This window comes from Sus scrofa, chromosome 6 (genome assembly GCF_054392235.1).
Source record: "Sus scrofa isolate SSC_HxYL_T2T_F1_AM1 chromosome 6, Sscrofa_HxYL_maternal_Yorkshire_Landrace_v2.0, whole genome shotgun sequence".
Taxonomy (NCBI): Eukaryota; Metazoa; Chordata; class Mammalia; order Artiodactyla; family Suidae; genus Sus; species Sus scrofa.
This window is the reverse complement of record NC_139388.1, coordinates 88,176,790-88,204,766: the sequence shown is the minus strand read 5'-3', so window position 1 is coordinate 88,204,766 and position 27,977 is coordinate 88,176,790. Positions and strand designations below refer to the sequence as shown.

The 27,977-nt window shown below is 53.2% G+C and overlaps 2 protein-coding genes and 1 long non-coding RNA gene across 6 annotated transcripts in view; 1 reads left to right on the top strand and 2 right to left on the bottom strand.

Annotated features, from left to right (window-relative positions):
- The window catches only part of CRYBG2 (crystallin beta-gamma domain containing 2), a 30,684-nt gene extending 7,174 nt beyond the window's left edge, over positions 1–23,510 (top strand). Inside the window, exons 4-22 of one of the 4 annotated variants that reach the window (XM_084963422.1) lie at positions 3,682–6,280; positions 6,708–6,755; positions 6,844–6,956; positions 7,117–7,246; positions 10,258–10,397; positions 11,217–11,343; positions 11,581–11,616; positions 11,954–12,090; positions 12,237–12,363; positions 12,637–12,776; positions 12,878–13,004; positions 13,258–13,290; positions 13,415–13,527; positions 17,823–17,952; positions 19,536–19,675; positions 20,063–20,186; positions 21,484–21,642; positions 23,077–23,236; positions 23,330–23,510. In XM_084963422.1, the coding sequence (XP_084819548.1) occupies positions 3,682–6,280; positions 6,708–6,755; positions 6,844–6,956; positions 7,117–7,246; positions 10,258–10,397; positions 11,217–11,343; positions 11,581–11,616; positions 11,954–12,090; positions 12,237–12,363; positions 12,637–12,776; positions 12,878–13,004; positions 13,258–13,290; positions 13,415–13,527; positions 17,823–17,952; positions 19,536–19,675; positions 20,063–20,186; positions 21,484–21,642; positions 23,077–23,236; positions 23,330–23,418 (4,672 nt within the window). In that variant the 3' untranslated portion in view covers positions 23,419–23,510. Of the gene's footprint in view, positions 1–3,681; positions 6,281–6,707; positions 6,756–6,843; positions 6,957–7,116; positions 7,247–10,257; positions 10,398–11,216; positions 11,344–11,580; positions 11,617–11,953; positions 12,091–12,236; positions 12,364–12,636; positions 12,777–12,877; positions 13,005–13,257; positions 13,291–13,414; positions 13,528–17,822; positions 17,953–19,535; positions 19,676–20,062; positions 20,187–20,747; positions 20,887–21,483; positions 21,643–23,076; positions 23,237–23,329 lie in introns of those variants that run through there. The other 3 variants (XM_084963424.1, XM_084963423.1, XR_014807334.1) reach the window with 3 other exon arrangements.
- Positions 9,417–21,848, bottom strand: LOC146402619 (uncharacterized). The gene is made up of 2 exons (XR_014807345.1): positions 21,737–21,848; positions 9,417–13,681 (listed from the first exon to the last, which is right to left on the bottom strand). It is a non-coding gene; the product is annotated as an uncharacterized LOC146402619 (long non-coding RNA).
- A 1,348-nt stretch (positions 23,511–24,858) lies between the features above and the next one.
- On the bottom strand, positions 24,859–26,765 carry CD52 (CD52 molecule). The gene is made up of 2 exons (NM_001257355.2): positions 26,610–26,765; positions 24,859–25,218 (listed from the first exon to the last, which is right to left on the bottom strand). The coding sequence occupies exons 1-2, from the start codon at positions 26,661–26,663 to the stop codon at positions 25,081–25,083; spliced, it is 192 nt and encodes a 63-aa protein (NP_001244284.2). The 5' UTR covers positions 26,664–26,765; the 3' UTR covers positions 24,859–25,080.
- Positions 26,766–27,977: the final 1,212 nt, after the last annotated feature.

Below are 27,977 nucleotides of genomic sequence, written 5' to 3'. Positions count from 1 at the left end.
TAGGGATGGGTCAAACTGTCAAATTGCGACCTCCCTAGAGGTATGCAAGCAGAAATGAATGACCACATGCCTGTGGAATGACTATCAGGGGTGTTGTTCAGGGGTTGGGTCGAGAGAGGCATAGAATTTTGAATCTGATTGTTGGGAGGTCACTGACAATATCTGATCTGATTACCAATGATTTCCTTTCTTCTTTTTTTGTTTTTGTTTGTTTGTTTCATTTTAGGGCCACACCCATGGCATATGGAAGGTCCCAGGCTAGGGGTCGAAAATGGAGCTGCGGCTGCTGGCCTACACCACATCTCGTGGCAACACAGGATCCTTAACCCACTGAGCAAAGCCAGGGATCAAACCCGCGTCCTCATGGATACTAGTCCGATTCTTTTCCACTGTGCCACGACGGGAACTCTGCCCATGGTTTCCTTTCAAGCTGCCCTCCTGTTGCTTTGCAAAAGCCTTTGGGGGCCCTCCCGAATGTGGTTCCCGTTATTATGCCTAATTCTTTGCCCCCTGGACTTCTAGGATACCAACTTCAAGAGAAAATTGGCTTTGGATGAACTTAATCAGGTCTTCGGGCATCACCTAACACAATTAGTATTAAATGAATGAATGAGTAAATGAATAACTACAGGACCTACAACCCAGGCTTCACCCCTTACCGTCAATGCCATCAGAGACAGAGAATCTCAGTGAATGGCAGTTGTTATTGTTAGTCAAAAATGGAGATGCTCAGGAGTTCCCGTCATGGCTCAGTGGTTAACGAATCCGACTAGGAACCATAAGGTTGCGGGTTTGACCCCTGGCCTCGCTCAGTGGGTTAAGGATCTGGTGTTGCCGTGAGCTGTGAGCTGTGGTGTAGGTCACAGACGAGGCTCTGATCCAGCGTTGCTGTGGCTCTGGCATAGGCCGGCAGCTACAGCTCTGATTCGACCCCTAGCCTGGGAACCTCCATATGCTGCGGGAGTGGCCCTAGAAAAGGCAGAAAAACAAAAAACAAACGAACAAACAAACAAAATGGAGATGCTCAGCGGTAATGAACCCAACTAGTACCCTTGAGGATGCAGGTTTGATCCCTGGCCTTGCTCAGTGGGCTGGGGATCCCACGTTGCCGTGGCTGTGGCTTAGGCTGGCAGCTGTAGCTCTGATTTGACCCCTAGCCTGGGAACTTTCATATGCCGCAGGTGCACCCCTAAAAAGTAAAAAAAAAAAAGAGAGAGAGAGAGAGATTGGGGGAGGGGGGCTCAGCAAGGGGTGAAGCTCCCTGTTGAAGGAGTTCCAGCAAGGAGGAGAGGAGTTCTGTTGGAAGAAAGGGGCTCCTTGGTGCAAATAGGAAAAAGAATCAGGCCTCAGTGAAGGGCTAGGATCCAGGGCCCCAGGTATCTGTGGCTCTCAGGAATTCTGGCCTGAGGAAAGAACTTGGTATCCTGCCCTGCCCCTCCCCTCCCTCCTACACAGGACTTTTCTGGGGCAACTCAGACCCTTCCCCAGGCCAGGTCACATGTTATCACAACCACCAGTGGTCCCCGAGTTAGGTCAGGCTTCCCTGGGCCTCAGCCCCATTCATCTCTGCCCCTCATAAAACCTGAGTCACTGCTGGGGCCACAGAACAGGGTCAAAGTTCTGGGTTCTGCCAACCTCTTGGGAGGGAGGAAAATAGAGAGGGGGGTAGGGAATTTGGGGGCATGGGTCCATTTCTGGCCTTTACTGTCCTTATAATGGTCTGGGGGGCTGGCTCACAGAGAGAAGGAGCAGACCTGAAGACAGGCTGGCACTGAGGCTGGCAGAGCAGACTCACCTCTCTGGTCCTTTTGACCTGAGAATAGGATTGCCCTGCTCAGTATAGCCTGGAAGTCAGAGTGGGGGCTGCTTGGCCCCTCCAGGACTGCTGCGGCCCCCTTTAAAAATAAGTCTCCAAACCATGGAGTCTCAGTTTACCAAGGAGATCAAGAGAGGGTCAGAAAAGAAGAAAGACCCAGGCTTCCTGGGTAAGATCCATGGATATGGCAGTTATGCACTTGGGGTTGGAGTTCAACTTTTGCCTCTGCCGCTTTGTGACTCTGGGCAAGTTTCCTAACCTCCCTGAGCCTTTTTTTACCCTCATCTGCAAAGTGGGTTTGTTTGCTTGTACTGTATTAACAGTTTGTTCAAACTGTTAGAATAGATATCAAATTGTTAGAGTAGGTATCAAATGCACGGGATTCTCTTAAAGATTCAGTAGGACAATGAGCTAAAACAGTTTGCAAGGCGTTTGGTGCAGAGTAAGCTCTCAGCCGACAGCTGGCGTTGTTCATGTTATTATTACTAAAACAGAGGAATTCCCTGGTGACCCAGTGGGTTAAGGATCTGGCATTATCACTGCTGTGGCTTAGGTCACAGCTGTGGCGTGGTTTCTATCCATCACCAGTCTGGAAACTTCTGCATGCCATGGGTGTGGCCAAAAAAAAAAAAAAAAAAAAAAAAACCAAAAAACCACAAAGAGATTCTCTGGAGAGTTTCTAGTGAACTTAGGGGTCTTCTTGGGCAGGTGTTATTATTATCCCGCTATTTGGTAAAGGAAGAGTAATGGAGATCCAGGGAGATCAAGGGAGGGTCAGAAAAGAAGTAAAGACCCAGGCTGCACTGCTCAGGGAGTAGAGGTGAGATGTGTGCTGCCCAAGAGGGTCCCAGGAATTGCCGGATGTGCTCAGAGCCTCGGCCTCCAGGGCAGGAGGGAAGATGCCTGCCTGTGGATTCAGATGTGAATTCAAACCCCCGACTTGGCAGCTTAGCAGCTGCATCACCCTGGACCAGTCATTCCTCTTCTCTGACCCTCAGTTTCTTCATCTGTACAATGGGGGAAATAATTGCAGAGGAAACAATTGAGGGAAAATACATTCAAGTCCAAAGTGCTGCATCCTGTGGTGCTTTAGCCAGACCCACAGATGCGCAGACATGCACTTAGGCTCCTGTATAGGTTCTGACCACATGCTCCTCCTGCTCGTACGCTTGCGTTCACACCTGTTACTGTTTGGTCTCAGTTCTCCCAGGTGACAGTGTGAAGCTTAGGAGCCAGCATTTTAGTTTATAAAGCAAGTTTTCATTCTTTCTCTCCTACTGGATCTTGACAGTAACCCTGTGAGGCGCATATTCTTGTTCTTCCAGTTTTGTCTGGGGGCCCCGAAGCCTGACAGGAGGTGGCTGCCCAAGGTCATCCTGCTAGTGAGTAACAAGGCCTAGGGAACCCAGCCTTGCTTGAGGCCAGAGCTGTCTTTCCTTACCTTCCTTTATAATGGCCAGAAACAGCGTCAGAACATTGCTTGCCTAGTTTTCAGCTTTCAGATTTTCTAGTTTTCAGCTCCTGGAAGACTAACCTCAGGGCTCCTTAGGTAGAGTCCACAGACCCATCCACAGAGCAGTGGGCCAGACCCATAGGCCTTTCAGCTTTCTCCCTTCTCTCTCCTTCCAGGCTTAAGCCTCAGCTTCACCCCTTAAAGGACCCTGGCATAGGAGATCACCTGAAAGTGGGGAGAGGGATGGGAGATCTGAGAGTGTTGTGTCCATTTTACAGATGAAGAAACAAAAGCCCCAAAGAGCAAATGACTTGCCTGAGGTGACTCAGCCTGACCTTGGCAGGGCTAGTTATTCTGCACTGCAGGGAGCCACCCTTCTCCATCCCCCTGACCCTGTTTCTCTTCTTCCCAGCACCACCTGCAGCGAGCTGGACCACGGTGAGCCAAGGACCCCTCAGGACAGGTGGTCAGGGCCCAACATGGAGGAGGCAGGTGGGCCCCCGGCTCAGGCCAAGGCCCGAGTTGTGAGCGCCACGCTGACATGGCGGCAGCGGCCCCCTGCCCAGGAAGAGATCAAACACCATTTTCACAAGGTGTCCCTGGTGTCAGGGGCCCCGTTGGAAGCCCCCCAGGAGGAGATGTTTGAGAACAGCCACCATCGAGAGGAAGTCAATGGCTTTGCTGCACGGGAAGTGGGGACCATGAGTCAGCAGGGCCCCTGGGATGGGGCTGGTGCCAAGAGCTTCCAGAGCCACGGACCCATCTTTTCCAAGAAGTACACACTACCCCGCAAGGAGAAAAGGCCAGTGGGAAGGCCGAAGGAGGCTGTGGGCCAGGGTGATGGCAGTCCCCTGGACCCCAGGACTGAGCCACCCGGCTCAGGAGCCATGGCCAAGACTGAGTTTTTGGTGCCAGTGCATGGGCCCCGTGAGCCAAGTCCCCACCCAGGTGTGAATATCATCAGTGAGAGCCCCCCGAACCCTGAGGAACGGCGGGTGACACGCACTGTGCGGACCACAGTGATGCTGGGAGGCCACGTGGACCGACGCGTGAACTACTCTGTGACCAGCTCAGGGGGGCCAACGCTCTCGGGCGAAGCCCTGCGCAGGGGCCGCACTGTCGCTCGCACGGTGCGGGCAGTGGTGTTGAGCCCCCAAGCAGAGGGCTCTCCCAGCCGCAGTCAGGCCCTGGAGCTGCTCAGTAGCCTCGTGCCCGCTGAGCGTAGCCTGCCTGCCAGCCGGCTTCCCAGGCCTATTGTGCCAAGGAGTCCAGGTCCAGGCAGCACAGAGGGTGCAGCCCTGGGGCAGCTGCCTGACATGGGGACAGCAGAGCCAAAGGACAGATCTTCCCTGGTTCCTGCAGGCATCCCAGAGGATGCTCACCCACCTCAGAACCAGGATGTGCCGGCAGCCCACCCAGACCAAGACCAGGACAGAGCCCTGGATGCCAGGGTCCATGAGCTCCCGACGGTGCAGAGAGCCCCCAGCCCCACCCAGCTCCCTCCCCAGACCTCTCAGGGCCAGGCATCAGTACCCTCCTCGCCCAGACTCCAGAACCACAACCCCCCCTCCCTGGACCGAGTCCACCCCCCAGAGCAGCCTGAGCTACCTACTCACCCTAGGGCCCAGCTCACTCTCGAGCCCAGGGAACCCCAGGTCCTGCCCTCTGTAAAAAGGGAAGAGCTTCCAGATCCCCCTGCTGCCCCCATCCTGCCCATGGCGAAGACTGAGGTTGTTATAGTCCCTGGACAATCTCTTGCTCCACCCCCTACAAAAAAGAAGGCTGTCACCAGCCTAGATGATCTTTCTGCTCCATCCTCCCCAAGGAATAAGGTGGTTCAGAACTCCGGAAATGTCCCTAACTTCTCCCTTCCTCAAAAAGAGGTGGTGCAGGATTCTAGTGCTCCTGCTGCCTCATCCTCCAAACGAACCAAGGTTGTCCAGGACCCAGCAGGCAGCCCTAGCACCCCAAAAGAGGTTGTCCTGGGTATTGGAGGCAGCTCTGCCCCTCCCCTCACCAAAGAAGAGGCTGTTGAAGGCCTGACAGCTCCTGCTATCCCATCCCCCAAACAGGATGAGGTTGTCTGGGTCCCTGAAGGGAGCCGCATCTCATTTCCTACCCAAAAAGAGGTTGTCCAGGGCCCTGGTGCTCCTGCGGTCCCGTCTTCCACCCAGAAAGTGGTTGTCCAGGGCCCTACTGTTCCCCTTGGCCCCTCCTCCTCAGTAGGCAAGGTGTCCCTCAGCCCAGAAGGTCCCCCTGCACCAGTGCTGATGAGACCAGAGGCCAGCCGGGAGTCCCAGCATGTCCCTGACTCCGCCAAGGGCAAGACGTTCCTGGAGCCATCAAGGGAGGAGGAGGAGGTGGCCTTGACCGCTGACCTGGAGATTTTCCTGGATACCCTGCGGAGCATGGAGCCCCCTGAGATCCTCCGCACTCACCGGCTTCCACGAGCCCCCCGGTCCTCCTACCTGGCCATGTATGCCACGCTGCCTGCCATCGAGGAGGACCAGCCTGGGCCGTGGATGCCGGGACCCAGCCCCCAGGAGGTGCCCACACTAGAAGAAAAGGGGGAAGAGAAGGGAGAAGAGGAGGAGGAGGAACCAGAGAACCCCTACCTGAGCGATGATGAAAAGCTCCAGCGCAGGCAGGAGAAAGCTGGGCCCAGCTCCTTCCAGGACTCCCAACCTGCCCGGCCCCCCCAGGTCTCTTACTCTCCCCTAGAGATGATGAAGAAGCATGTAGCAGGTGCAAAGGGCCCCTACTCGGAACTGGGGCCAGAGCGGCACGCAAGCAGCAGGCCCACTTCCCGTCTTGGAGGCAGCCTTCTCTTTGGGGGTCTGGTACCTGCCCCCAAGGAGGCCCCTGCCTTGGAACCACTGGGCACAAAACTGTCTGCTCTGCCACCCCACGGGGCACCGGGACTCAGGAAGGTGCCAGGACAGCTGCCCCTGCTCTACAGTGAAAAGTCGCCTCCAGAGAAGCCTGCACATGCCCAGCCCCCAGAGGGGTGGGTGAGTGAGTCCTTGGGTGGGCAAGGGAGGGGGGCATGGCTTCATCTGGCCCAGGGTTCAGGTGGTGAGAGGACCATGGTGCTGGGAGGCAGAGTCTCCAGGGACCGGAGGCGTGAGTCTGCGGTCTAGTTCAGTGTAATCACATTTCTTTGGGCCTCTTCTCCCTGTCCAAACAGCAGGGGATTTGCACTGTGGATTCCAAAGGGCTTGGTGGCTCTGTTATCTTGGAAGCTGGAGAAGGGGAGTGATAGGTACCTAGCTCCTGGGTGATAAGCCCCTGGGGGTTAGGAACAAGTGTCGCAGCCTCTGTGGGCCAGCTCTTCAGGGGTGGAGTCCAAGGGGGAGGATGTGGGGTCCCTGGAATGGCAGGTGGTGGGAGGCAGTGAGGAGGCAACCCCGTAAGGCACATGACCGCTCTCCATTCCAGAGCCCAGCACTGAAGACCCAGAGCAAGCCGAACACCAGGCCTGGAAAGGTAGGGGGCGGGGGGGCCAGGTGGGTGGGGCAGCAGGAGGTGGGGGCCTGGGGACAGGGCCTGAGGACCTCCTCTGTGCCTTCTCCAGATGATCCTCTTCTCAGAGCCTGGCTGCCAAGGCAGCAGCAGGGAGGTTTGGGGAGACACTGCCGATGCTTCCAGCTGGGCCCGTGTGGCCTCCATACGAGTAGTTCGAGGCTGGTGAGTGCCCAGGGGGGTCCGGTGTGTGATGAATCTGGGGGATGTGAGGGCAGTGAGAAGGGCCCCAGTCAACATGGCAGAAACCCCCTCAGCCACCCGGAGGCCCCGCCTTGTGCGGACATCCTTTCCCCACCGGTCACCCTGGTCTCTGTGCCCACAGCTGGGTGCTATACGAAGAGCCGGAGTTCCAGGGCCGGAAGCTGGTCCTGCCTGAAGGAGACGTGGAACTCAGAGCCCCGGGGCCGGCGTGGAGTCCCCAAGGCATCGGCTCCCTGAGGAGGGTTGTCCAGGTGAGTGGCTGGGTGGAGGGGACCAGATGTTGCCCTGTCTACCCTAAGCCCCGGGCCCTGAGGAAGAAGACAGCCTTGGAATTTCTGGGGGAGATGATATGGGATCAGAGCCTGACAAGGATTTATTGTGGTCTCACCTGTAGATGCTCAACCTCAAAGCCAACTGGGGAAGAAAGGGATTCTAGGGTGTTCAGGGGCCGGGCAGAGGCCAAGCCCCACCCACGAGCTCCAGCTAGTGCTGGAGAAGGATTCAGTTTGAGCGACAGAAATGGGTGGGGGTGGCTGCGGGTGCTCACCCCTCACCCAGGGCCCAGGCTCTCAGGCCCACAGCCAGACCCAAGGTGCCATGGATGCGTGTTAATTTGTTTGCTGACAGATGCTCATCAATATCTGCTGTGTGCCAGGCTCCATGCCAGGCAATGAACGAGTAGGGGAGGGCTGCTCTCTGCCCTGCAGGACTCACGGTCAAGCTAGGGTATGAGGGTTGGGTTTGAAGCAGGAAAGCCATATGAACAGATTAGAGATTTATAAACATCCCTGTGGTTGCCAGGAGAAATAGAAAAGACTTGACGGGGATTCTGGAGGCAGGAAGACCAGGATAGGCTGTGATTTCCAGCTGAGGGGCACCTCTGAATTTTGAGGGAGGGGTATGTGGATTGAAAAGGTGTAGTCAATATCACAGTTTTATATCTGTAAAGTGGAGGGAGATAACATTGTTTTCATATCACAAATTTACAGACTACTAAAATTAAGCTTGACAAAACCATCTTGGCTACTAAGGAGATCCAGAAGAGAAAGCAAAAATCTAAAGTCTAAAATCCCAAAGCCCGGCCTAGCAGATGTTTTTATTTTGTTTTGGGAGGATTTTGTCTTCTTTGGTGGTTTTTTGTTGTTTGTTTGTTTTAGGGCCGCACCTGCGGCATATGGAAGTTCCCAGTCTAGGGGTCGAATTGGAGCTACAGCTGCCGGCCTACGCCACAGCCACAGCAGCATAGCTGCAGCAACGCCAGATCCTTGACCCACTGAGTGAGGCCAGGGATCGAACCCTCGTCCTCACAGATCCTAGTCAGGCTTGTTAACTGCTAAGCCACTACGGAAACTCTTGTTTTGGGGTTTTTTTGAGCCACATCCACAGCATATGAAAGTTCCTGGTCCAGGGATTGAACCTGTGCCACAGCAGTGACCCAAGCTGCTGTAGTGACAATACTGGATCCTTAACCCACAGCACCACAAGGAAACTACTGGGTTTTTTGTTTTGTTTTGTTTTGTTTGTTTTGCTTTTCAGGGCCACACCAAGGCATATGGAGGTTCCCAGGCTAGGGGTCCAATCAGAGCTACTAGCTGCCAGCTCCGAGTCACATCTGTGACCTACACCACAGCTTACTTCAACACCGGATTTTTTAACCCGATGATCGAGGCCAAGGATTGAACCCACAACCTCACGGTTCCTAGTCGGATTTGTTTCCTCTGCGCCACAACAGGAACTCCAGTTTTTTTCTTTTTTTAGGGCACCACCTGTGGCATTTGGAAGTTCCCAGGCTAGGAATTGAATTGGAGCTGTAGCTGCTGGCCTACACCACAGCCACAGCAACACCAGACCCAAGTGGCACCTGTGACCTATGCAACAGCTTGCAGCAACACCAGATCCTTAACCCACTGAGCGAGGCCAGGGATCAAACCCGCATCCTCATGGATACTAGTTGGGTTCTTAACTTGCTGAGCCACAATGGGAACTCACGGTTTTTGGTTTTTAATGGAAGGACAAATAACTCTAGAGCTGTTGCAATCCTCCCAGTTAGAAAGGACGAGCGTCTCGGAGTTCCCGTCATGCTCAGTGGTTAACGAACCCAACTAGGAACCATAAAGTTGTGGGTTCGATCCCTGGCCTTGCTCAGTGGGTTAAGGATCCAGCATTGCCGTGAGCTGTAGTGTAGGTTAGCAGACGTGGCTCGGATCTGGCGTTGCTGTGGCTGTGGCTGTGGCTGTGGCTGGCTGCTACAGCTACACATGCCGCTGGTGCGGCCCCAGAAAAGACAAAAAGACAAAAAAAAAGAAAAAGAAAGAAAGAAAGAAAGAAAGAAAGAAAGGGCGAGCGTCTTAACTAGGGCAGTGGCCCAGCCGTGCAAAGGAGGGGACAAGAGTTTTCAAAGCCTCTCCAGAAACACACAAACACTTGTGGACAGTTTATTGTGAGCTTCTCACAATAAATTCATCTTCGTGTGGGAGGTAATGAGGTACAAGGGGAAAACAAGGGCTTTGAAGTCATTCTATTCATTCAGCATTGATGGGGCACGGAGTTAGTGTGTTGCAGGCACGTAGGAGGTGCTGGGTTGCAACAGTGTATAAAAACTACACTGCTCTGTGCTCAGCTCTGCTGCTTACAGGCTGTGTGCCCTCCGGCAGGCCACTTCACTTTGCTGAGCCTCACTTTCCTAGTCTGTGAGTGGCGTAATAACATCCGCTGGGAAGAACAAATGAGAGGGGCAGCACAGGCCCTTAGCATCTGCCTTGCACTCAGTAGATGTGTCAGGAACATTTCATGAAGCAGTGAGGGAATGAAAACGGTCCTGGTGAGGCAGAAACACCCAGCAGGCAGAGAGGACCTGCAGCTTCCTGGGATGAGGTGCAGGTGGAGGCCTGCCTGGAGAGGGACAGGAACTGTACCCAAAGGAAGGGTCAGAGTTAGACCTCAGCAAGTGGCTGTCCACCCCTCCCGTCCCTCCACCAGGCTGGAAATGCGGCTCCTGGAGGCAAGGCAAAGGGTATGGCACTTGGCAGGCGCCTGGCGGAGACTTTGGTCTCGGATCCCCGAAGGCCAGTGTGGGACCAGCAAGGGATTTGATCTCAGGCTGGTCTGGCTGACCTTGCAGAGAACACCTCCGTTGCCTTTCTGGCTTCTGGGGAGAAGCCCCCAGGAGCCCCATCTGGACAGACTTGGGGAAGCACGTGTGGGCAGGTGTTTCTCAGAGGTGCTATTTTATGCTTCATTTTCCACCCCTCCCCTCCTGCAGGACTACATTATCCCAGAGATCAGCCTGTATTCTGAGGAGGGCCTCAAGGGGGAGCAAGTGAGGCTAACCAAGGCCTTAGAGGACCCCCAGGGCCTGGAGAAGCCCCTGCAGGTGGCATCTGCCATTGTATCCGCAGGACTGTGAGTCTGGGATGTTTTGGAAACCCTTCAAGTAACCTTCACTGTGCTGGATGCTGGGGACACAGAGGTGACAAGAAGTGTTCAGGTTACTGGCCAGGCAGGCAAGCAAGCAGACAGTGGCAATTCAGAGCTCCAGGATGGAGGAGCATGGGGCTGGGGGAGCATGGAGCAGGACCACACCAGCCTGAGATCAGAGAAGTCTTCCTGGAGGTGGAGATTCCTCAGCCGGGATGAGTCAGCCCCACAAACATCTAAGCTCCACAAGGGCAGGGACTTTGTATGTTTTGTTCACCACTGTGTCACTGATGCCTGAAGCAGGCCCTGGCATAGGGGAGAAGCCCCTAAATATTTGTTAATTGAATGAATGGAGAAAAGAGTATAATAGCAGAGAGAACACTACCTACAAAGGTCTAGAGGTGAGAGAGCTACTCTTTGAAAGTTCAGTCTGGCCAGAGAAAGCAGCCAATGGGGAGATGTGAGGCCCAAGAAGAAGGGAGGGAGGGGACAGATGGAAAGTCCTCTTTGTGCAGCTGGGCTGTATGGCGAGGCTAATGGGAAACTACCTGGGGTCTTTGAGAAGGTATGGGTGCTAGAAAGAACTCTCCAGCTGCTGTGTGAAATTAGAGAGGCTCAGATCAGAGGAAGGGAGATGGATGAAGTGGCCACTGCAAGAGATTATGAGGGCCTGAAATGTCCTTCAGAGTCCCCTTGATGGGGCCATCTCCCCCAAACCTCCTTCTCCCCTCTACATCTTCCACCCCGACCACCAATCTGTGTTCCTGGGAGTCTGGGTGCAGGTGCCTCTCTGCCTCCCCCCAGGTGGCTTCTATACCCCAAACCCTTCTTTGAAGACACCCCCTGCATCCTGGAGCCTGGAGAGTACCCCAACTCAGAGGCCTGGGGTGCATCAGACCCCAGCGTGGGCTCCCTGAAGCCCATGAGATTGGTAAGGAGCAGGTGGTCCCAAGTATCCTTGTCCTATAGTCTGAGGGAAGAGGCAGGGCTTGGGAGCTCCTACTAGGAATAGGATTAGAGGAGAGGGAGGGCTAGTCCAAGGGCCGGGGGAGAGGGAGGATATGGGGTTGGCCATTTAGTGGGGCCTCAGGATCAAATAAACCCTAGTCACCCGCCCGTGGGTCTTGTCCACCTCTGGACTCATGTCTCAGCTCTGTCTCCCCTGCAGGGCTGCCCAAGTGTGGAGAAGCCAGGTGAGCCCAAGGTAAGAGTCTGGGCTTCATGGTCAAAGAGAGTCTTTGGGTGGTGGGTGTGTATGTGCCATGGCTATCGTGGCCCGGTCTAGAAGGTGGGAGAGGAGACTGGATCTGGGGGGGAGTGGTGTGGAAGCCAGTGGGCTCACTGGGAGCTACCTTTTGCTGTATAAGGACCAGATCAGAGGTCAGAGAAGAGGCAGGAGTTAGCTAAGGACATGGGGCTCAGTGAGGGAGGGGGAGGGTTTAGCTCTGGGCTGATGCTGGGTCCAGCCATCCTGGGGTGGCGGGGCGTGTCTGGGTCCAGATCACTTCCCAGGAACCTCACACCACTCTCCTCCCCTCCAGGCCGTGGTGTATGAGGCCCCAGACTTTCAGGGCCAGAGCTGGGAAGTGAGCCGAGACATCTACAACCTTCAGCAGCCAGAGGACAGCCAGAGCCCCAACTTGGCCTCTGTGGGGTCCCTGCGAGTTCTTGGGGGCTGGTGAGGACTCAGGACCCTTCCCTCCACCTCACCCTCTCCACTGGCCTCTACCCTCCAGGGTGGGAAGTCACCTGGGCTGCCTAGGGGTGGGGGCAGCTGAGGGCTTCCTGTGACTGAGTCTGTTTGTCTGCCTCCCCTTCCCCCAGCTGGGTGGGCTACGAGAAGGAGGGCTTCCGGGGCCACCAGTATCTGCTGGAGGAGGGGGAATACGCTGATTGGTCACACTGGGGAGGCTATAACGAGGTGCTGACCTCCCTGCGGGTCATCAGGACGGTAAGCAAGAGCAATTGGGACATTGCCTCTGGCCACAGCCGTATTTCCCCTGAGGAATCTGCTGAGGGAAGAATTTATGCCTCCTTTCCCTGTTCTCCAGAGCACCTGGAAGTGTTTCCCTGAGGTCTAGCCTCTCTCCCTCCGCTGCCCTTCCCCAGGCCACACTGATCACCTCACCCCAAAGTCCCTTGGTGGGCTGCGTCCTTCGGGTCTGGACACTCCCTGGGGTTTACATCCGTGGGCGGGAGAAACCTGACTGTCCCTGGGGCACAGGACTTCGGGGACCCGGCCGTGGTGCTGTTTGAGGCCATGGACTTTGAGGGGCAAGGCGTGGAGGTGAGCGAATCGTTGCCAGACGTGGAGTTGGCGGGACACGGCCCCCGCACGCAGGCCATCCACGTGCTCAGCGGCGTGTGAGTGACCTGGGCTCCGGGAGTAGGGCGGACTGGGATGGTTCCCACAGAGGCCCCGGCTCCGCCACGCTGACCCGGTTCCCCTCAACCCCTTCCTGAAGGTGGGTGGCCTATCAGGAGGTGGGCTTCTCCGGAGAGCAGTACGTGCTGGAGAAGGGCGTGTACCGCAACTGCGACGACTGGGGCTCGGGCAACAGCGCCCTCGCCTCGCTGCAGCCGGTCCTGCAGGTGCGTGGCGGCCGCGGGGGCGGGGCCTCCCGGAGGGGCGGGGCCTGGAGTCTGAGACGCGCTCGCCGCCCGGGGGCGGGACTGGAAGGACCAGGCTCAAAGCTCGTGGGGGCGGGCCCTCGCGAAACAAACGGAGCTGACACGGACTTGGAAAGTGCCAGAGCTTCGAAAAGGGTCGGGAATATTGAAACCAGAATTGAGGCTAGGGGTTGGTACCTTCTTGAAATCTCGAAATTTTGGTCCCTCCCTCCAGGTCGGGGAGCACAATCTGCACTTTGTCTCCAAGGTAAGGAGCTGGTGAGGCCCCATGCCTCCTCTTCCCTCGTTTTAAATCTTTCCCCCTCGTCCCCATTCTCTCTATCACTCCATCACCCCCTTTCACTCTCATCTCTTCCCGTCTCCGCCGCCAGATTCAGCTTTTCTCCGGCCCGGACTTCCTGGGTGACCACATCTCCTTCGAGGATGACCAGACCTCTCTGCCCTCCTCCTTCCAGCCCCAGTCTTGCCGTGTGCACGGCGGCAGGTGAGGACGTGCGTGGGGGAGGGGAAACGGGGCGCCTCTGCCCCGAAACGCTTAGCTCAGCTTGGAAATTGGAGCTGCAGGAAGAAGGTCTTTATTTCACGTTATTTCCTTCCTTTGGCTTCCTTGAGATTAGCTATTCTGTCTTGAATCAATCCTAAAACAAAGCAAAATAAAGTTTTAGTGGAAAACGGAAAACTCGTAGACAGTGTAAAGAACCTCACTCTTGTTTCATCTATCCCTTTGCCTTTTTTCTTTTTTTGAGTGGAATATTTTAAGTCTCCAACCCAACATAAAGTTTCACAGGTAAATTATTCAATATGTATCTCTAATAAGAAAGGACTTCCTCCACACATAGCCTCAAATGATCACGTCTAATAAAATTAACGAGAATTTATTATTACCTAATACCCAGTCCCTGTTCAGACTCCTCCCATGGTCTCCAAAAATGCCTTTGTGAAATGGGTTTGTTTTTCTCAGGATCCAGTCAAGGTCCATACATTGCATTTGGTCCATTTGATCTCTAATTTACAACAGTCCCCTGCTCTTCCTTTTGTTTTTTGTCATTTATTCGTTTGAAGAAACCCAATAATTTGCCCAGTAAGTTTACCATCCTCTGTATTTGGCTGATTGCTTCCTGGTGGTGTCTTTTAACTTGTTCCTCTGTGCCCCATCTTTCCTTTAAACTGGTAGTTAGATCTAGAGGCAAGATGAGATTCAGAGTGTTTTGTTTTGTTTTCTTGGCAAGAAGACTATATAGGTGGTGTGTACACTTCCCACTGCATCTCATCAGATGGCTCATGTCTGCCTGTCCCATTTTTAATGATACCAAGGTCCCTACATTGTAAGATTCCTCATTTACCTTTCACCTAATGATTTTTAGCATCCATTGATGGTAATTGCCTAGACCCACTATTTCTTCACAGGTTACAAACTGATGATTTTCTAATTTTTGTTATTCTTTCTATGTATATTAGCTGGACTGCTTCTGTAAAGATGAACTTTCTCTTTTCGATTTACCAGAAAGAGTTTATCCAAAAAAGGCCGTTTGATGTTTTCCTAAGCTTTCTCTTTATCAGTTTCCAGAATTATTTCTGTATTGGTGCCCTAGCAGCTGCCAAGGACTTTTATTTAAGTATTGTTAGGAACACGTGGGGTTTTATGTATTTGGAATGCTCTGGCTCATTGGAGTCACTATTCTCTTGTGTGCTCAGATTGTTTTATCTTTGGCAAATGAGAATCCCTTCAAATTGCCTCCTGGGTACTTTTTTTTTTTTGGTGGCGCCCACAGCATGTGGAAGGGCCAGGGATCAAACCCACACCAATCAGCAACCCCACCTGCTGCAGTGACAATGCCAAATCCTTAGCCTGCCATGCCACAAGAGCTTTTATTTTTTTTAAGAGCCACACCTGTGGCATATGGAGTTTCCCAGGCTAGGGGTTGAATTAGAGCTGTAGCTGCCAGCCTACACCACAGCCACAGCAGGATCCAAGCCGAGTCTTTGACCTATATCACAGCTCATGGCAGCACTGGATCCTTAACCCACTGAGGGAGGCCAGGGATTGGACCTACGTTCTCATGGATACTAGTCAGATTCATTTCCACTGAGCCACAATGGGAACTCCTTTTTTTTTTTTTTTGATAACTTTCTGTTTTTTTTCTGGTACAGTAAGATACTACAGGATAATTTTGTATTTTTTTTTATTTTGCCTCAAACCTATAATCAGTCATTTCATAAAGAACCCTGCTTGCTTTTGATGGGTGATAGAGACCCAAATCTGCATGGTAGGTGTTTCAAAATTATACTACAGATGTTTCTACTAACAGTAAAAGCCAGTGAATGCTGTTTAAGGTTTCTCTGTTCTTTTTGTCCTCAGAACATTCACCTACATCCCATTAGGTATGTACAGTTCCAAATACTGTGTTCTTAAGACATTTGAAATAATTCTTTTTTCTCTATGGTTATGCCACCAACCTGATTTTCACTTAGTTTCATTTATTTTGTTTAATTTTTAGGACTATGTCTCATTTTTATTTAATTCTGTTTTTTAGAATATTTCCTGATGTCCTTGTTTTAGTCACCTTGGGCAGTGATAATAAAATAGCATGCACTGGGTGACTTAAACAACAGGAGTTTGTTTTCTCACAGATCGAGGGGCTGGGAATCCTAAGATCAAGGTGTTGGTTGATTCGGTTCCCTGATGAGGGCTCTCTTCCTGGCTGGCAGATGGCTGCCTTCTTGCCGTATCTTCACGTGACTAAGAAAGAGAGCTCCCATCTCTTCCTCTTCTTATAAGGCCACACATCCCATCACAGGGGCTCTGTCTTTTTGTCCTCATCTAAACCTAGTTGCTTCTCTAAGGCCATCACATTGGCGGTTAGGCCTTCAACATTTGAATTTTGGGGAGACACAGACATTTGGTCCATAAAAGTTTTGAAGTCAAGACTTTAAAAAAAAATAATAGCTTGGAAATTCTCTTGTGGTGCAGCAGGTTAAGGATCTGGTATTGTCACTGCATAGGCTCAGATTTGATTTCTGGCCTGGGAACTTCCATATAATGCAGGCCACGGCCAAAAAAAATAGCTTTTATCTCTGTCCCTGCTGCCTTTCCCCCTCCTCCTCCTATAGGTCATTTTTTTTTTTAAGTCCCTACCTTATTCATTCATTGTTTCTTTTTGAAGAAATAAGCAAATATACACTCATATAAGTTTACATATTACTGTGGAAGTCAAATATATTTTGTTTTCCTCCTCCCCCATTTTCTTACAAAAAGAAGCATACTGCAACCTGGTAAATATACTAAAGACCACTGAACTGTACACTTTATTATTATTATTTTTTTTTTCTTTTTTGGCCCTTCACGGCATATGGAGCTCCCAGGTCAGGGTTCAGATCCGAGCCATAGTCACAACCTGAGCCACAGTCACAACCTGAGCCACAGTTGTGGCAACACTGGACCCCTAACCCACTGTGCCAGGCCAGGGATCAAACCTGTGTCCCAGGGCTCCCAACACACCCCCTATCCTGTTGTGCCAGAGAGGGAGGTCCTGAACTCTACATTTTTTTTCTTTTTTTTTTTCGCTTTTTAGGGCCAAGCACCCGAGGCATATGGAAGTTCCCAGATTAGGGGTCGAATTGGAGCTACCGCTGCCAGCTTACATAACAGCCACGGCAACGCAGGAACCGAGACGTGTCTGCTACCTGCACCACAGCTCGTGGCAATGCTGGATCCCCGACTCACTGAGCAAGGCCAGGTATCAAACCTGTATCCTCATGGATAATAGTCGGATTCTTTTCCACTGCTCCAGTGGGAACTCCCCTGAACTTTAAAAGAGTGAATTCTAGAGTTCCCACTGTGGTGCAGTAGGTTAAGAATCCAGCTGCAGTGGCTTGGGCCGCAGCTGCAGCTCAGATTTGGCCCCTGGTCTGGAACTTCCATATATGGCAGGTATAGCCATAAAAAGAAAGAAAAAAAAAAAAAAGAATTACATCTCAATTTTTTTAAAAGGGAAGCATACTCTAAATTCACCTTGGTTTTTTTTTTTTTAACTTAACAGTTTGGAGATCACTTTATATTCTTTCATATTCCTCATTCCTTTTGACTGCTATATTATACTCCATATTCTTAGTTTATTCAGCCAATTTCCAGTGGATAGACATTTGGCTACTCTCACTCTGCCACTTCAAACAGTGTGTAGCGAGTAGCCTTGTGTATGTGTCATTTCATAGTTTTAAAGGGTATCCTTGAGATGGATTCAGTGAAATGGGAATGCTGAGTGATCGTGTGTGGGGTTTTGCTTGATGTTGCCAAATTGACCCCAAAGGGGAATGTGATTTCGTTCAGTCCTTTTTTTTTTTTTTTTTTTTGTCTTTTTAGGCTGGCACCTGAGGCATGTAGAGGTTTCCAGGCTAGGAGTCAACTTGGAGCTGTAGCCACTGGCCTACGCCACAGCCACACTAGATCCAGGCTGCATCTGCAACCTACGCTGCAACTCACGGCATTGCCAGATCCTTAACCCACTGAGCAGGACCAGGGACCAAACCTTCATCTCTCGTGGATAACTACTCAGATTTGTTTCTGCTGAGCCATGACAGGAACTCCCATTCAGTCCTTTCTTAAGTCTGACCTTAGTCTCTGCTGCTGCACTGCTTATTCATCCTTGGCCTCCACTGGAGTGGGAGATCCCCAGCAAGTCTGCACCCACTCTGCTGTATCTTGGGGATGCCCTGGGAGGCCAAGGACAGGGTGGGCTCAAACACCTACTCACAACCCCCTGCTTCTGCTTCCTTCCCCAGCTGGATCCTGTTTGATGAGAAGAACTTCGAGGGTGAGCAGCACATCCTCTCTGAGGGCGAGTTCCCCACGCTCACGGCCATGGGCTGCCTGGCCTCCACAGTCCTGGGCTCTCTCCGGAAGGTGCCACTGGTGAGTGTCCCTGTCCAGTTCCAGGTGCCTCTGAGGCAGGTCCCCACACACAGAGCCTCTTCTCACTGCTGATTGGGTTGTGGGGCTTGAATCCAGCCTTCTTCAGAACCACCCCGGGTCCCCTTGGCCCCAGGGCTTCAAAGTCAGGTCAGTTTACTAGGGATTTATTGAGCCTCTGCTGAGGTAGGTCTTGGGACCCTGAAATAAATCAGACATAGCCCTCCTTCAAGGAACCCAGGAGGATTACAGGACAGAGTGGTATATCCTGATAGCAAGGTGGGACAGGGCCAGGAGGGGCTAGCCCTCGGGGTGGCCTGGGGGTTGGTTCTGGGAAAGGAGGAGTGGGACAGAAAGATGGCTCTGCTGCATGGGGGGTACAGGTGGGTGGGAGAAGGCAGTGGGGCTGCTGCTGTGATCCAGAACAAATTATATCCACTATATTAAGGAGCTGGAATATGTAGGACTTGGTGACCAGCCAGGTGGCCAGAAGGGGTAGCACAAACAGAGCAGCTGACATTTACTGTGCCATGCTCCGGCAGTGGATTTTGTGTGTGTGTGTATGTGTGTGTGTGTGTGTGTGGCTGCACTTGCGGCGTATGAGAATTCCTGGGCTAGGGATCAAATCCGAGCCACACTGGGCCAGGGTTTGAACCTGCACCGCTGCAGAGACAGCACTGGATCCTAAACCTGTTGTACCATAACAGGCGCTCCTCTGGGCAGTGTTTAAAAGGCTTCCCATAGGAGGTCCCTTGTGGTGCAATGGATAAACTATAATCTCCCTTTTTGCAATGTGAAAACTGAGGCACAGAGAGGTCATGTGACTTTCTCCAGGTCTCACAGCTGGTAATAGACAGAGCTACACACTGGGCTCTGAAGACAGTCCAGCTTTAGAGCCTTGAGCAAGTGGTTTACCTTCTTCAGCCTCAGTGTCCCTCTAAATGGGGCTAATAATAGCACTTACTTCTAGGGCTGTGGAGAAGTTATGATGACATCAGGTAAAGCACAGAATCTGGCATGTGCTAAGCCCCAAGTACATGAGAACTGCTGTAATGACCAGGAGTATTCTTTTTTTTTTTTTTTTTTTGCTTTTCAGGGCCGTACCCACAGCATATGGAAGTTCCCAGGCTAGGGGTTGAATCAGAGCTGTAGCTGCCGGCCTACGTTACAGCCACAGCAGTGTAGGATCTGAGCCATGTCTTCCGCCTACACCACAGCTCACAACCAGATCCTTAACCCACTGATCGAAGCCAGGGAGGGAACCTACATCCTCATGGATAGTAGTCAGGTTCTTAACCCGCTGAGCCACAACAGGAGCTCCCACGACCAGTATAATTCTTACCACTCTTCTCAGAAGTGCTGTTTACTGGGCAGGAGGTTTTGGGGCAATGAGGCCCTGTCTGGCACACGTTGCATCTGAGAATCTAGGGGACAGCCAGCTGCGTCCAGGAGTCAGGGACCCTGTGGGGTGGAGCTCAGGAGGGACGAGGGCCTGAAATACTGATATGGGAGTCAGGGTTTTGGACCTGGGGACTGAGTCTGGGGCTCTCGTGGCCTCACCCCTTTTCCGTGCCCCCTGCCCCCAGCACTTTTCAGAGCCATCCATTTTCCTGTACGGGCTGGAGTGCTTCGAGGGGAAGGAGATCGAGCTCCGCCGGGAGGTGCGGAGCCTGCAAGCCGAGGGCTTCAACAACCACGTGCTGTCCGTGCGGATCAAGGGGGGCGTGTGAGTGTCTCATGGGGGTGCGGGGGCTGCTGATGGGGGCGGGGTCTCTGGGTCTTCTCCCCACCTCACTCCCCTCCAAGCTGGGCGGGAAGCAGGGGAAGTGTGGGCCGAGAAGGGTCCCTGGCCCTCAGGGTTTGGACCCCAGCCTGTGTGGCAGGGGTGAGGGCGGGCTCTCCAGGACCCTCCTCTGCCCTGCAAACCCCAGGGCTCCTTCCCAGCCTCCCTGTCCACCCCCAACTGGGACCCGAACCCCAGGCCGAGGAGTCATGAGAGAAGAGGAGGTGGAGAACGTTCTGACGGCTCTGCCTCCTCTACCCGTCTGTTCATCTGTCCGACTGTGTGTCTGCCTGTCTTCCTCTCTGTGTCTCTGGCACTTGTGGGACCCAGCTGGGTGCTGTGTGAGCACAGCGACTTCCGGGGCCGCCAGTGGCTGGTGGGCAGCTGCGAGATCACCAACTGGCTGACGTACAGCGGGACCCAGAGGGTGGGCTCCCTCTACCCCATCAAGCAGGTGGGTAGCGTGTCTGGTTGCTCACATCTGGACCTCCTGTCTGCCTGTGTGTCTGTGAGTTTCCCAAACTCAGCCTTTGGGCCCTTTTGTCATGTTTTCTGTCACACTATCCTTCCTCTTGAACCATTATCTCCTTAATATTTTCCTCTCATCAACACATTTTTTTTTTTACTTTAACCTTATCATAAGGGATAATATCTATATGATCATAGCTTTGATGTGTATGCATGATTTCTCCTTAATAGACATTGTGATAAATGTCTGTGAGCACGTGTCTGGACACGTGTCCCCTTTATGTGCCTATATGTAGAGGCATGCTGTGGAGGGGGTATGCGTGTGCATTTCTGTGTCTGTGATGTCCTTTGTATCCATGTGACGTCTGGAGGTGACCTTGTACAGTCCATTTGTGAGAGTGTATTTATGTCTGCCTGCACCTGTACATGGGACACTGTTGAAAGCGTGTGTCTCTGTGTGAGGATATTCGTGTGGCCCCTATTTCAGACTCTTGACGCATCATTGCTAGAAAGCTTGGAGACTATCTCCAACCCTCACATTTTACAGATGGGGAAATAAAGGCCCAGAGAAGTGGACAAGGATTTGCTCAGCAACCTTGGGCAAGTACTTTATAACCTCCATGGCGCTCAGTTTCCTCATCTATAAAAAGGGAATGCTGTGTGTGCTAGAATTGTTTTCGGGTGGAAGATAAGGATGAATGGAAGTGGTTAATTACTCAACAGACATCAGCTGTGATTAGTGTCATTGTTACGGTCACCACCACCCGAGACCCCCAGGTGATGTGTGGCAGAGCCAGGTCTGATGTCTGACAGCCCAGGGTCTGCCCTGCCATGGTACCTCTTCAGCAGCGGTAGTGCGTGCATTTCTCTCCCTAAGTCTGGGGGTGCACATCTGTGTTCCTCTGTGCATCCAGACTTTTAACAAAATAATGCATGGGGTCAGCTAAGGGAGCACATAGCATGCGTGTACATGGCTGCGTGAATCCATGCGTCTGTGTCTGCTGCGGACTCCTGTACACCCATGAGGACCGTGGGCGTATCTGCCAGTGTGTCTGGGTATCTCTACAGATGTGGAACTGTTGGATGTGCAGTGCATAAGACCTCCCGGTATATGCGTGAGACAGAAGGGGTGATTTAGGAGCAGGGTTGAGGATGGTTTGAGGCAGGAGGGAGAGCTTGGGTGCTTGGGATACTGGAGGGTCCGGAGTTAAAGGCGTTGAAGGTCCAACTGGGGAGTATCCCTACACAGAGACCCCTGACTCTCAGCTCTCCCCATTTCCCAGCGCCGGGCATACTTCCGCCTCTGGAATGCGGCACTGGGGGGATTCCTAGCAGTGCCCGACCATGTGGAGGACATGAAGGCGGGCCGTGTGGTGGTCTCTGAGCCCCGAGCCGGAGGCAGCTGCATCTGGTACTATGAGGATGGGCTGCTGAAGAACCAGGTACCAGTGTGGGGACTGGGACAAGGACACCAGGGCCCCAGAAACTTGCAGGCCCACCTTTGAAAGTCTCAGTCCAGTCAGGAAGAGGACCCACCTTGAACCAGAGAGACAGATATGCAGACACCAGGACCCTGGGGAGGTGGGAAATGCAGGCTCTGCACCCCTGGGCAATTCAGGCTCTTCTCTGGGTCTCTGTCTCCCATCTGCAAAAATAAGAGCTTTGAACCAGATGCTTCTGAGGGACCACCTAGCTCTGCTATCCTGTGACAGACTCGGATCCTATTGATAATGACAGATTCACTCCACAAACATTTCCTGAGCACCTGCTGTGTGCCAGGCACTGTTCTACATGCTGGGAACATAGCAATGGGAAGACAGAAACAACTCCTGCCCTCCTGAAACTTGCATCCTTATGGGGAGATAAAGAAATAACATAAATGAGGAGTTCCTGTTGTGGCGCAGTGGTTAACGAATCCGACTAGGAACCATGAGGTTGCGGGTTCGGTCCCTGCCCTTGCTCAGTGGGTTAAGGATCCGGCGTTGCCGTGAGCTGTGGTGTAGGTTGCAGACGCGGCTCGGATCCCGCGTTGCTGTGGCTCTGGCGTAGGCCGGTGGCTACAGCTCCGATTAGACCCCTAGCCTGGGAACCTCCATATGCCGATGGTGCGGCCCAAGAAATAGCAACAACAACAACAAAAAGACAAAAGACAAAAAAAAAAAAAAAAGAAATAACACAAATGAGTAAAATATCTTGTATCTTAGATGATGAAAAATGCAATAGAGGGAAAATAAGAAAGAAAAATAGGGGAGTTCCCTGGTGGCCTAGTGGTTAAGGACCTGGTATTGTCTCTTCTGTGGCTCAGGTCACTACTGTGGTGCAGGTTTGATCCCTGGCCTGGGAACTTCTGCATGCCGCAGGTGTGGCCAAAAGAAAAAAGAAAAGGAAAAGAAAAGAAAATAGGGAGTATCAGTAGCTCTGACAAGGCGAGCCCTTGCTGAGAAAGTGGCACTTGAGGGAGGCACAGTCCAGCTGTCTGTGTGAATGCCTCATGTAACCCCTAGAGGGCACTGGGGGGCAGGTACTATTAAACTTCCGTTTTGTAGGCGAGGAAGCCAGAGCAGAGAAGTTAAGTAACTGGCTAAAAGTTGCACAGCCACTAAGTGTGGGAAGGCTTGTCTGCTGCTAAAGCCTGTGCTTCTGGAGTCAGTCGTGGAAGGCTTCCTGGAGGAGCTAATTTTTTCCAGCCCTTTTATGGTTTCTCACATTGAACCTTTACAACAACCATCCCCAAGGAAACCAGAGCTCAGAAGGAGATGTGCCCAGAGTCACAGTCCATAAAAGCCAGGATTCAAAGCTGGGTGTGTCAAGGGTGTCTTGGGTTTGGTGGAGTCCCTGTGGGAGGGCCAGTGCCTGATGACCTTCTGGGGCCTCAGGTGGCCCCCACCATGAGCCTGCAGGTGATTGGGCCCCCCAGCACAGGTTCCAAGGTGGTGCTGTGGGCTGAGAGCCGCCTGCCCCGCCAGATGTGGAGCATCAGCGAATCGGGCCACATTTGCAGCCAGATGTTCGAAGGCCGGATCCTAGATGTGAAGGGTAAGTGGGGCGTGTTGTGGGACAAGGCCCCTGAGGCCAGTGGTGTCCCCGGCTCTCTCTGACCATCTCCCCATCTCTTATGCCCTCCCCCAGGTGGCCGGGGCTACGACCGGGACCACGCAGTGCTGTGGGAGCCGGCCAAGGACAGGGCCACCCAGATCTGGACTGTCCATGTACTTTGAACTTCCCCCTCCACCCCCAGCCCTGGAGGCTTTCCCTGGGATTGTTTTTATAGGGTTTTTTGGTTGTAACATAAATCTGTTTTCTAATATGCTCCCAGGTATCTCATCTCTGTGCACCTTGATTTGAGGGGTGGGAGTGAGAATTTGTTCACCTGCCTTTTTACCTGCCTGCACTTCCTCCTCCCAGCTCCAGTTCTGGGGCTCAAATGTACGGCCTCCCTCTACCACCAGAGGGAGCCCTGGGACCAGACTAACTGCTGAGCATGGCCTTTCATGCAGTCACCCCAAATGACTCAGAGCCAGCTCTGAGCCAGGTCTGGCACTGGGCTGCAGGGGCGCAAACAGGAACCAAGCCCCTTGGTCCCCACCCTCAGGCAACTCCCAGTCCAGTGGAGGATTCCTGTGGGTAGGGCAATACAGTGACAGGGTAAGAACAGGAGTGCTGGAACGCACAGGGGAGGATCCTAAACCATTTAGGGGCACAGGGCAGGCTGCTCGGAAGAGGCGGACCTTCAGCTGAGATGCGGAGGCTGAGAAGGAGTCAGCCAGGCCAGGGTGTGGCGGAGGGAGGCAGGCCAGGCCAGGGATGGAAAGTTGAAAGTTCAGTGTGATGGGGGCCCAGCAGGCCCAGTGGGAGAGGCAAACAGGAGCCACACTTCAAAGGACCTTGCTCACCAGGGCGCCTCTCAATTCCCCCCAACTCTGGTCTCAAGGCTTAAAGGTTTAGCCTCAGTCAAAGAAGCCAGGACAGAGGGTCTTGGTCCCTAAACCAGCTCAGAGAGGGGAGGACATAGTCCTTAATCTAACAGACACTTGGCCCCTTGGCCAATGTCCTCCAGGAAGCGGCAGAGATGGTCAAGGCCCTGGGGGGGCCACTCCAGGGTTCCCTTCCCTCTCTGAAGCTCCCAGTTCCACCATCCCAAAGGCAGGAGGGGTCAGAGTGGTTAGAGCAGCTGTTTACCCAGTGCGGGTAACGGGGGCAGAAATAGGCCTCTTCATTTTTCTCAGCCCCCAGTGGCCGGAGACATGACAGGAGGATGGCTGTGAGGTCTGGAACCCCTGGAGACTGGGGGGCTTCTCTCTGAATCTGTCATTCTGAGGACACCAAGGTAGTGGAGAGGGGGTGAACTTCTGAACTTCTGCAACGGGGATGTCCAGGGTCTGAGTGGGGGTAGGGGTGGGTCTTCTGGAACCATCATTCCCAAACACCCGGGGACAGGGAAGGCAAATGCAACTAAAGGAAGGGTGACGATGGCTGGTTCTGGGCCATGTCCCTGCTAGGTGATCTGAAGGGGTTTGGCCTTTGGGGCAGGGAACGTGGGTTGCGAGATCCCTGGTGCCACCTCTCTTGCTGATGGGAACATGGGCAGCTCCTTGGTGCAGCTGCAAACCTGGCTCTGGGGGCCCAGTGATGTCCAGGGACCACATGCAGGACCCCACTCCAAGCACACATCAACTTTATTGACGCCGGGTTGGGTGGTGCTTGCCCCTCCACATCAGTACCTCCCTGCATCAGCCATCACCCCCAAGGCACTGCCTGTCATTCTCACAACCTGCTCATCTCCAGCATCAATCCCTCCCAAGGACTGGGGGGCGGCTTCTGTTGCTGGAGATGGTGGCAGCTGTCTCAGGGGCACAGGGCTAGGGCTGGGCCAGGTCACCTCAGCTGAGGTGGAAGAGCTGGATGAGGACATTGGTCAAAAAGAGAAGGATGCCGCCGCTGCCCAGGCCGCTGAGGGCTGGGGCTCCACCCTTGGGTTTCTTGGTGGTGGTTCGGTTTCCCAAGACTCCAGTTTGTATCTGCAAGAGGAGAAGTGGAGCAAGCTCAGGAGGCTTTTGAATTGCATGGGGTTTGTTTGGTTGATTGGTTTTTGTTTTTGTCTTTTAGGGCTGCACCCACAGCATATGGAGGTTCCCAGGCTAGGGGTCAAATCAGACCTGCAGCCGTTGGCCTCCACCACAGCCACAGCAAAGCCAGATTCAAGTCACATCTGCAAGTCCCATCACCACAGCTCACATCAACGCCAGATCCCTTACCCACTGAGCGAGGCCAGGGATCGAACCCATGTCTTCATGGTTTCTAGTCAGATTCGTTTCCGCTGAGCCACAACAGGAACTTCTCATGTTTGTTTAGAGACACAGTGTCCCCCACCCCAGTACTACAGTCCTCAGTTCCCTTGTCCCTATGACCACGACTTCTTTCACAAGGTCCTGTTGGGACCGTTGGCTGCTTCCTGCCTTGGCATGGGCAGGGTCAGAGGCGGTCCCTGGTCCGCCTCCCATGGAACCTTCCTTTCATGTCTATCAGGCCACCAGCTCCTCCAGCAGGTAGGAGAGAGGGGAGTCTGTGGCCCCAGCCCTTGACCTTAGCCCAACCAGGGGCTTAGCCGCTCTGAGCCTCAGCTTCCTCATCTTGTCAATGGGGAGAAGAGCCCATCCAGTCACGAGGGTCACATGAGACAGTGCCAGTGGGTGGGTGAGGGGGGTGACTTCTTCCCCTGAGGAAATGGCCAGATGGTGATCAGGCTGTTCTCAATGCTTGATCAAGCTGCACCTAAAGCTGCCCTGGATGGAGACTGAGCTGTTTTTGGTGGTGATCAAGCTGTTCTTGATGCTTGATCAAGCTGTTCTTGATCGAGAACTTGATGGCTCCCATCTCCTATACTGACTAGCATGTGAGATGCTGCCAAAGCTGCCTCCTAGAATAGCAGTTGGTCTCAAGAGTCTAGCTGTTTCTGGAGCAGGAGATTTCTATCTTCTTAGCGTTGCTGAACACCTGGGCTCCTCTCCTGGGGGGTTCCCTGCCACCTCCAAACTGGATCAGACTCCCTGTGAACATTTTCTGGTCCCCTCCCAACAGGACCGTTTCCCCAGCTTCCCTGTGGGTTGATGCCATCCTTACTCAGGGCCGTCTTCCCAAGCCTCTCAGTTTGCTATTACTCCACAGCACGCTTGGGTGCCTCATTGTGCCTTGTAAGTGCTCCCCAGCCTCGGGTACAGGAGGCAGTCGGCTCAGGGGCAGCCCTCAAACAGTCTGACCTCAACCAGAAGGGCTGGAAGGTTGGGAGCCAGGCCCCCCTGCTGGAGCCTCTGCTCCCATGGGAGAAGGCTGGGTGACCGGGAACCTGCATGGCCTCAGGTCTGGGGACTCCTGGGCAGTGGTGCCAAGGACTCCGAGGAGCTGCTCTTACCTGAATCATAACCAGGAGGCTGATGGTGAATAGGAGGAAGAGGAAGCCTTTCATCTTTGGAGGCTTGCGGTGGCTCTCTTGGTAGCAGCTTTTGGCGATGAACGCAGGGCTGTGTGCAGGCCCCTCTTGGCTTGGCTGCTTATGAGTGAGGAGGAGGCCGGGAGGCGGGGTGGAGAGGAAGGAGGGCCTTCGGGGTGTGGGTGGGGGTGCTGCTGCTTTACAGACCTTGAGGTTGAGGATACCGGGAGCTGGGTTCTACAGCCCTGGCAGAGGATGGGTTCTGGAAAGGCACTGAGGCAGATCCCTGGGGATGAGATTTGGGCAAATTGGGGGGGGGGGGGGCAGTAAAGAGGGCCCTGGGCTTGGAGTCATGCACGGTGGGGACTGACTCTTGGTTTAATCCCCTGAATTCTGACACCCTGGGCCAGAAACTGTACCTCTCTGAGCCTTTAACAAAGGAGCTGCCAGAGAATTAAATATAGTATAATTAAAAGGAGATGGGCAGGAGATAGGAGCTGAAGGAGGAAAGGCTGGAGTAGATTTAGGATTCAAGATAAGGTTGTAGATTGTTCCAGAATGAAGGCTTGGTGGGAGTTCCCGTCGTGGCGCAGTGGTTAACGAATCCGACTAGGAACCATGAGGTTTCGGGTTCCATCCCTGGCCTTGCTCGGTGGGTTAACGATCCAGCGTTACCGTGAGCTGTGGTGTAGGTTGCAGACGCGGTTCGGATCCGCGTTGCTGTGGTTCTGGTGTAGGCCGGTGGCTACAGCTCCGATTCAACCCCTAGCCTGGGAACCTCCATATGCCGCGGGAGCGGCCCAAGAAATAGCAACAACAACAACAACAACAACAAAAAAGACAAAAGACAGAATGAAGGCTTGGGGAACATTAACATTTGCCGGGTGGGGGTGGATTTCTTGTGAAAATCTAGAAGCACTGCATTAGGAAGCCCTCGCCTCTGGGTCAGCCCATTCCCTCCAGGCCTCATGGGTCTCAGGTCAATGAGAAGACTGAAGTGGATTATTTCCAGAGTTTATTAAGACTTGGCATCTGTGATTTGGATCAAGCAAATAGCAGATACGTGGTGTGTTTCCATCTTGGATGGGTGGGAGGAGTGCTAGTGGTGGAAGCAGAAGGTGACTACACTGCCTGGAAGGGATTTGGGGTGGGGGTGGCTGTGAAGTCCCAGCTGCCCAGGCCTGGGGGATGAGGTGAATCACAAAGCCCCATTCTTTACACATCTTCTCACTGTATTTTCTTGGTGGGGCTCTGCAGTGGATTTTATAAGCATCCCCATTGTCCTGATGAGGAAACTGAAGCTTGGACATTAAGTGACTTGTCCAAGGTAATAAAAGTCAGACATGAACT

Coding starts and splice junctions, on each gene's coding strand:
- CD52 (NM_001257355.2), bottom strand. CDS start 26,663: ATGAAAGGCTTCCTCTTCCTCCTATTCACCATCAGCCTCCTGGTTATG. Junction 25,219..26,609: donor GCCTCCTGGTTATGATTCAG/GTAAGAGCAGCT, acceptor CTCCTCTTGCAG/ATACAAACTGGAGTCTTGGG.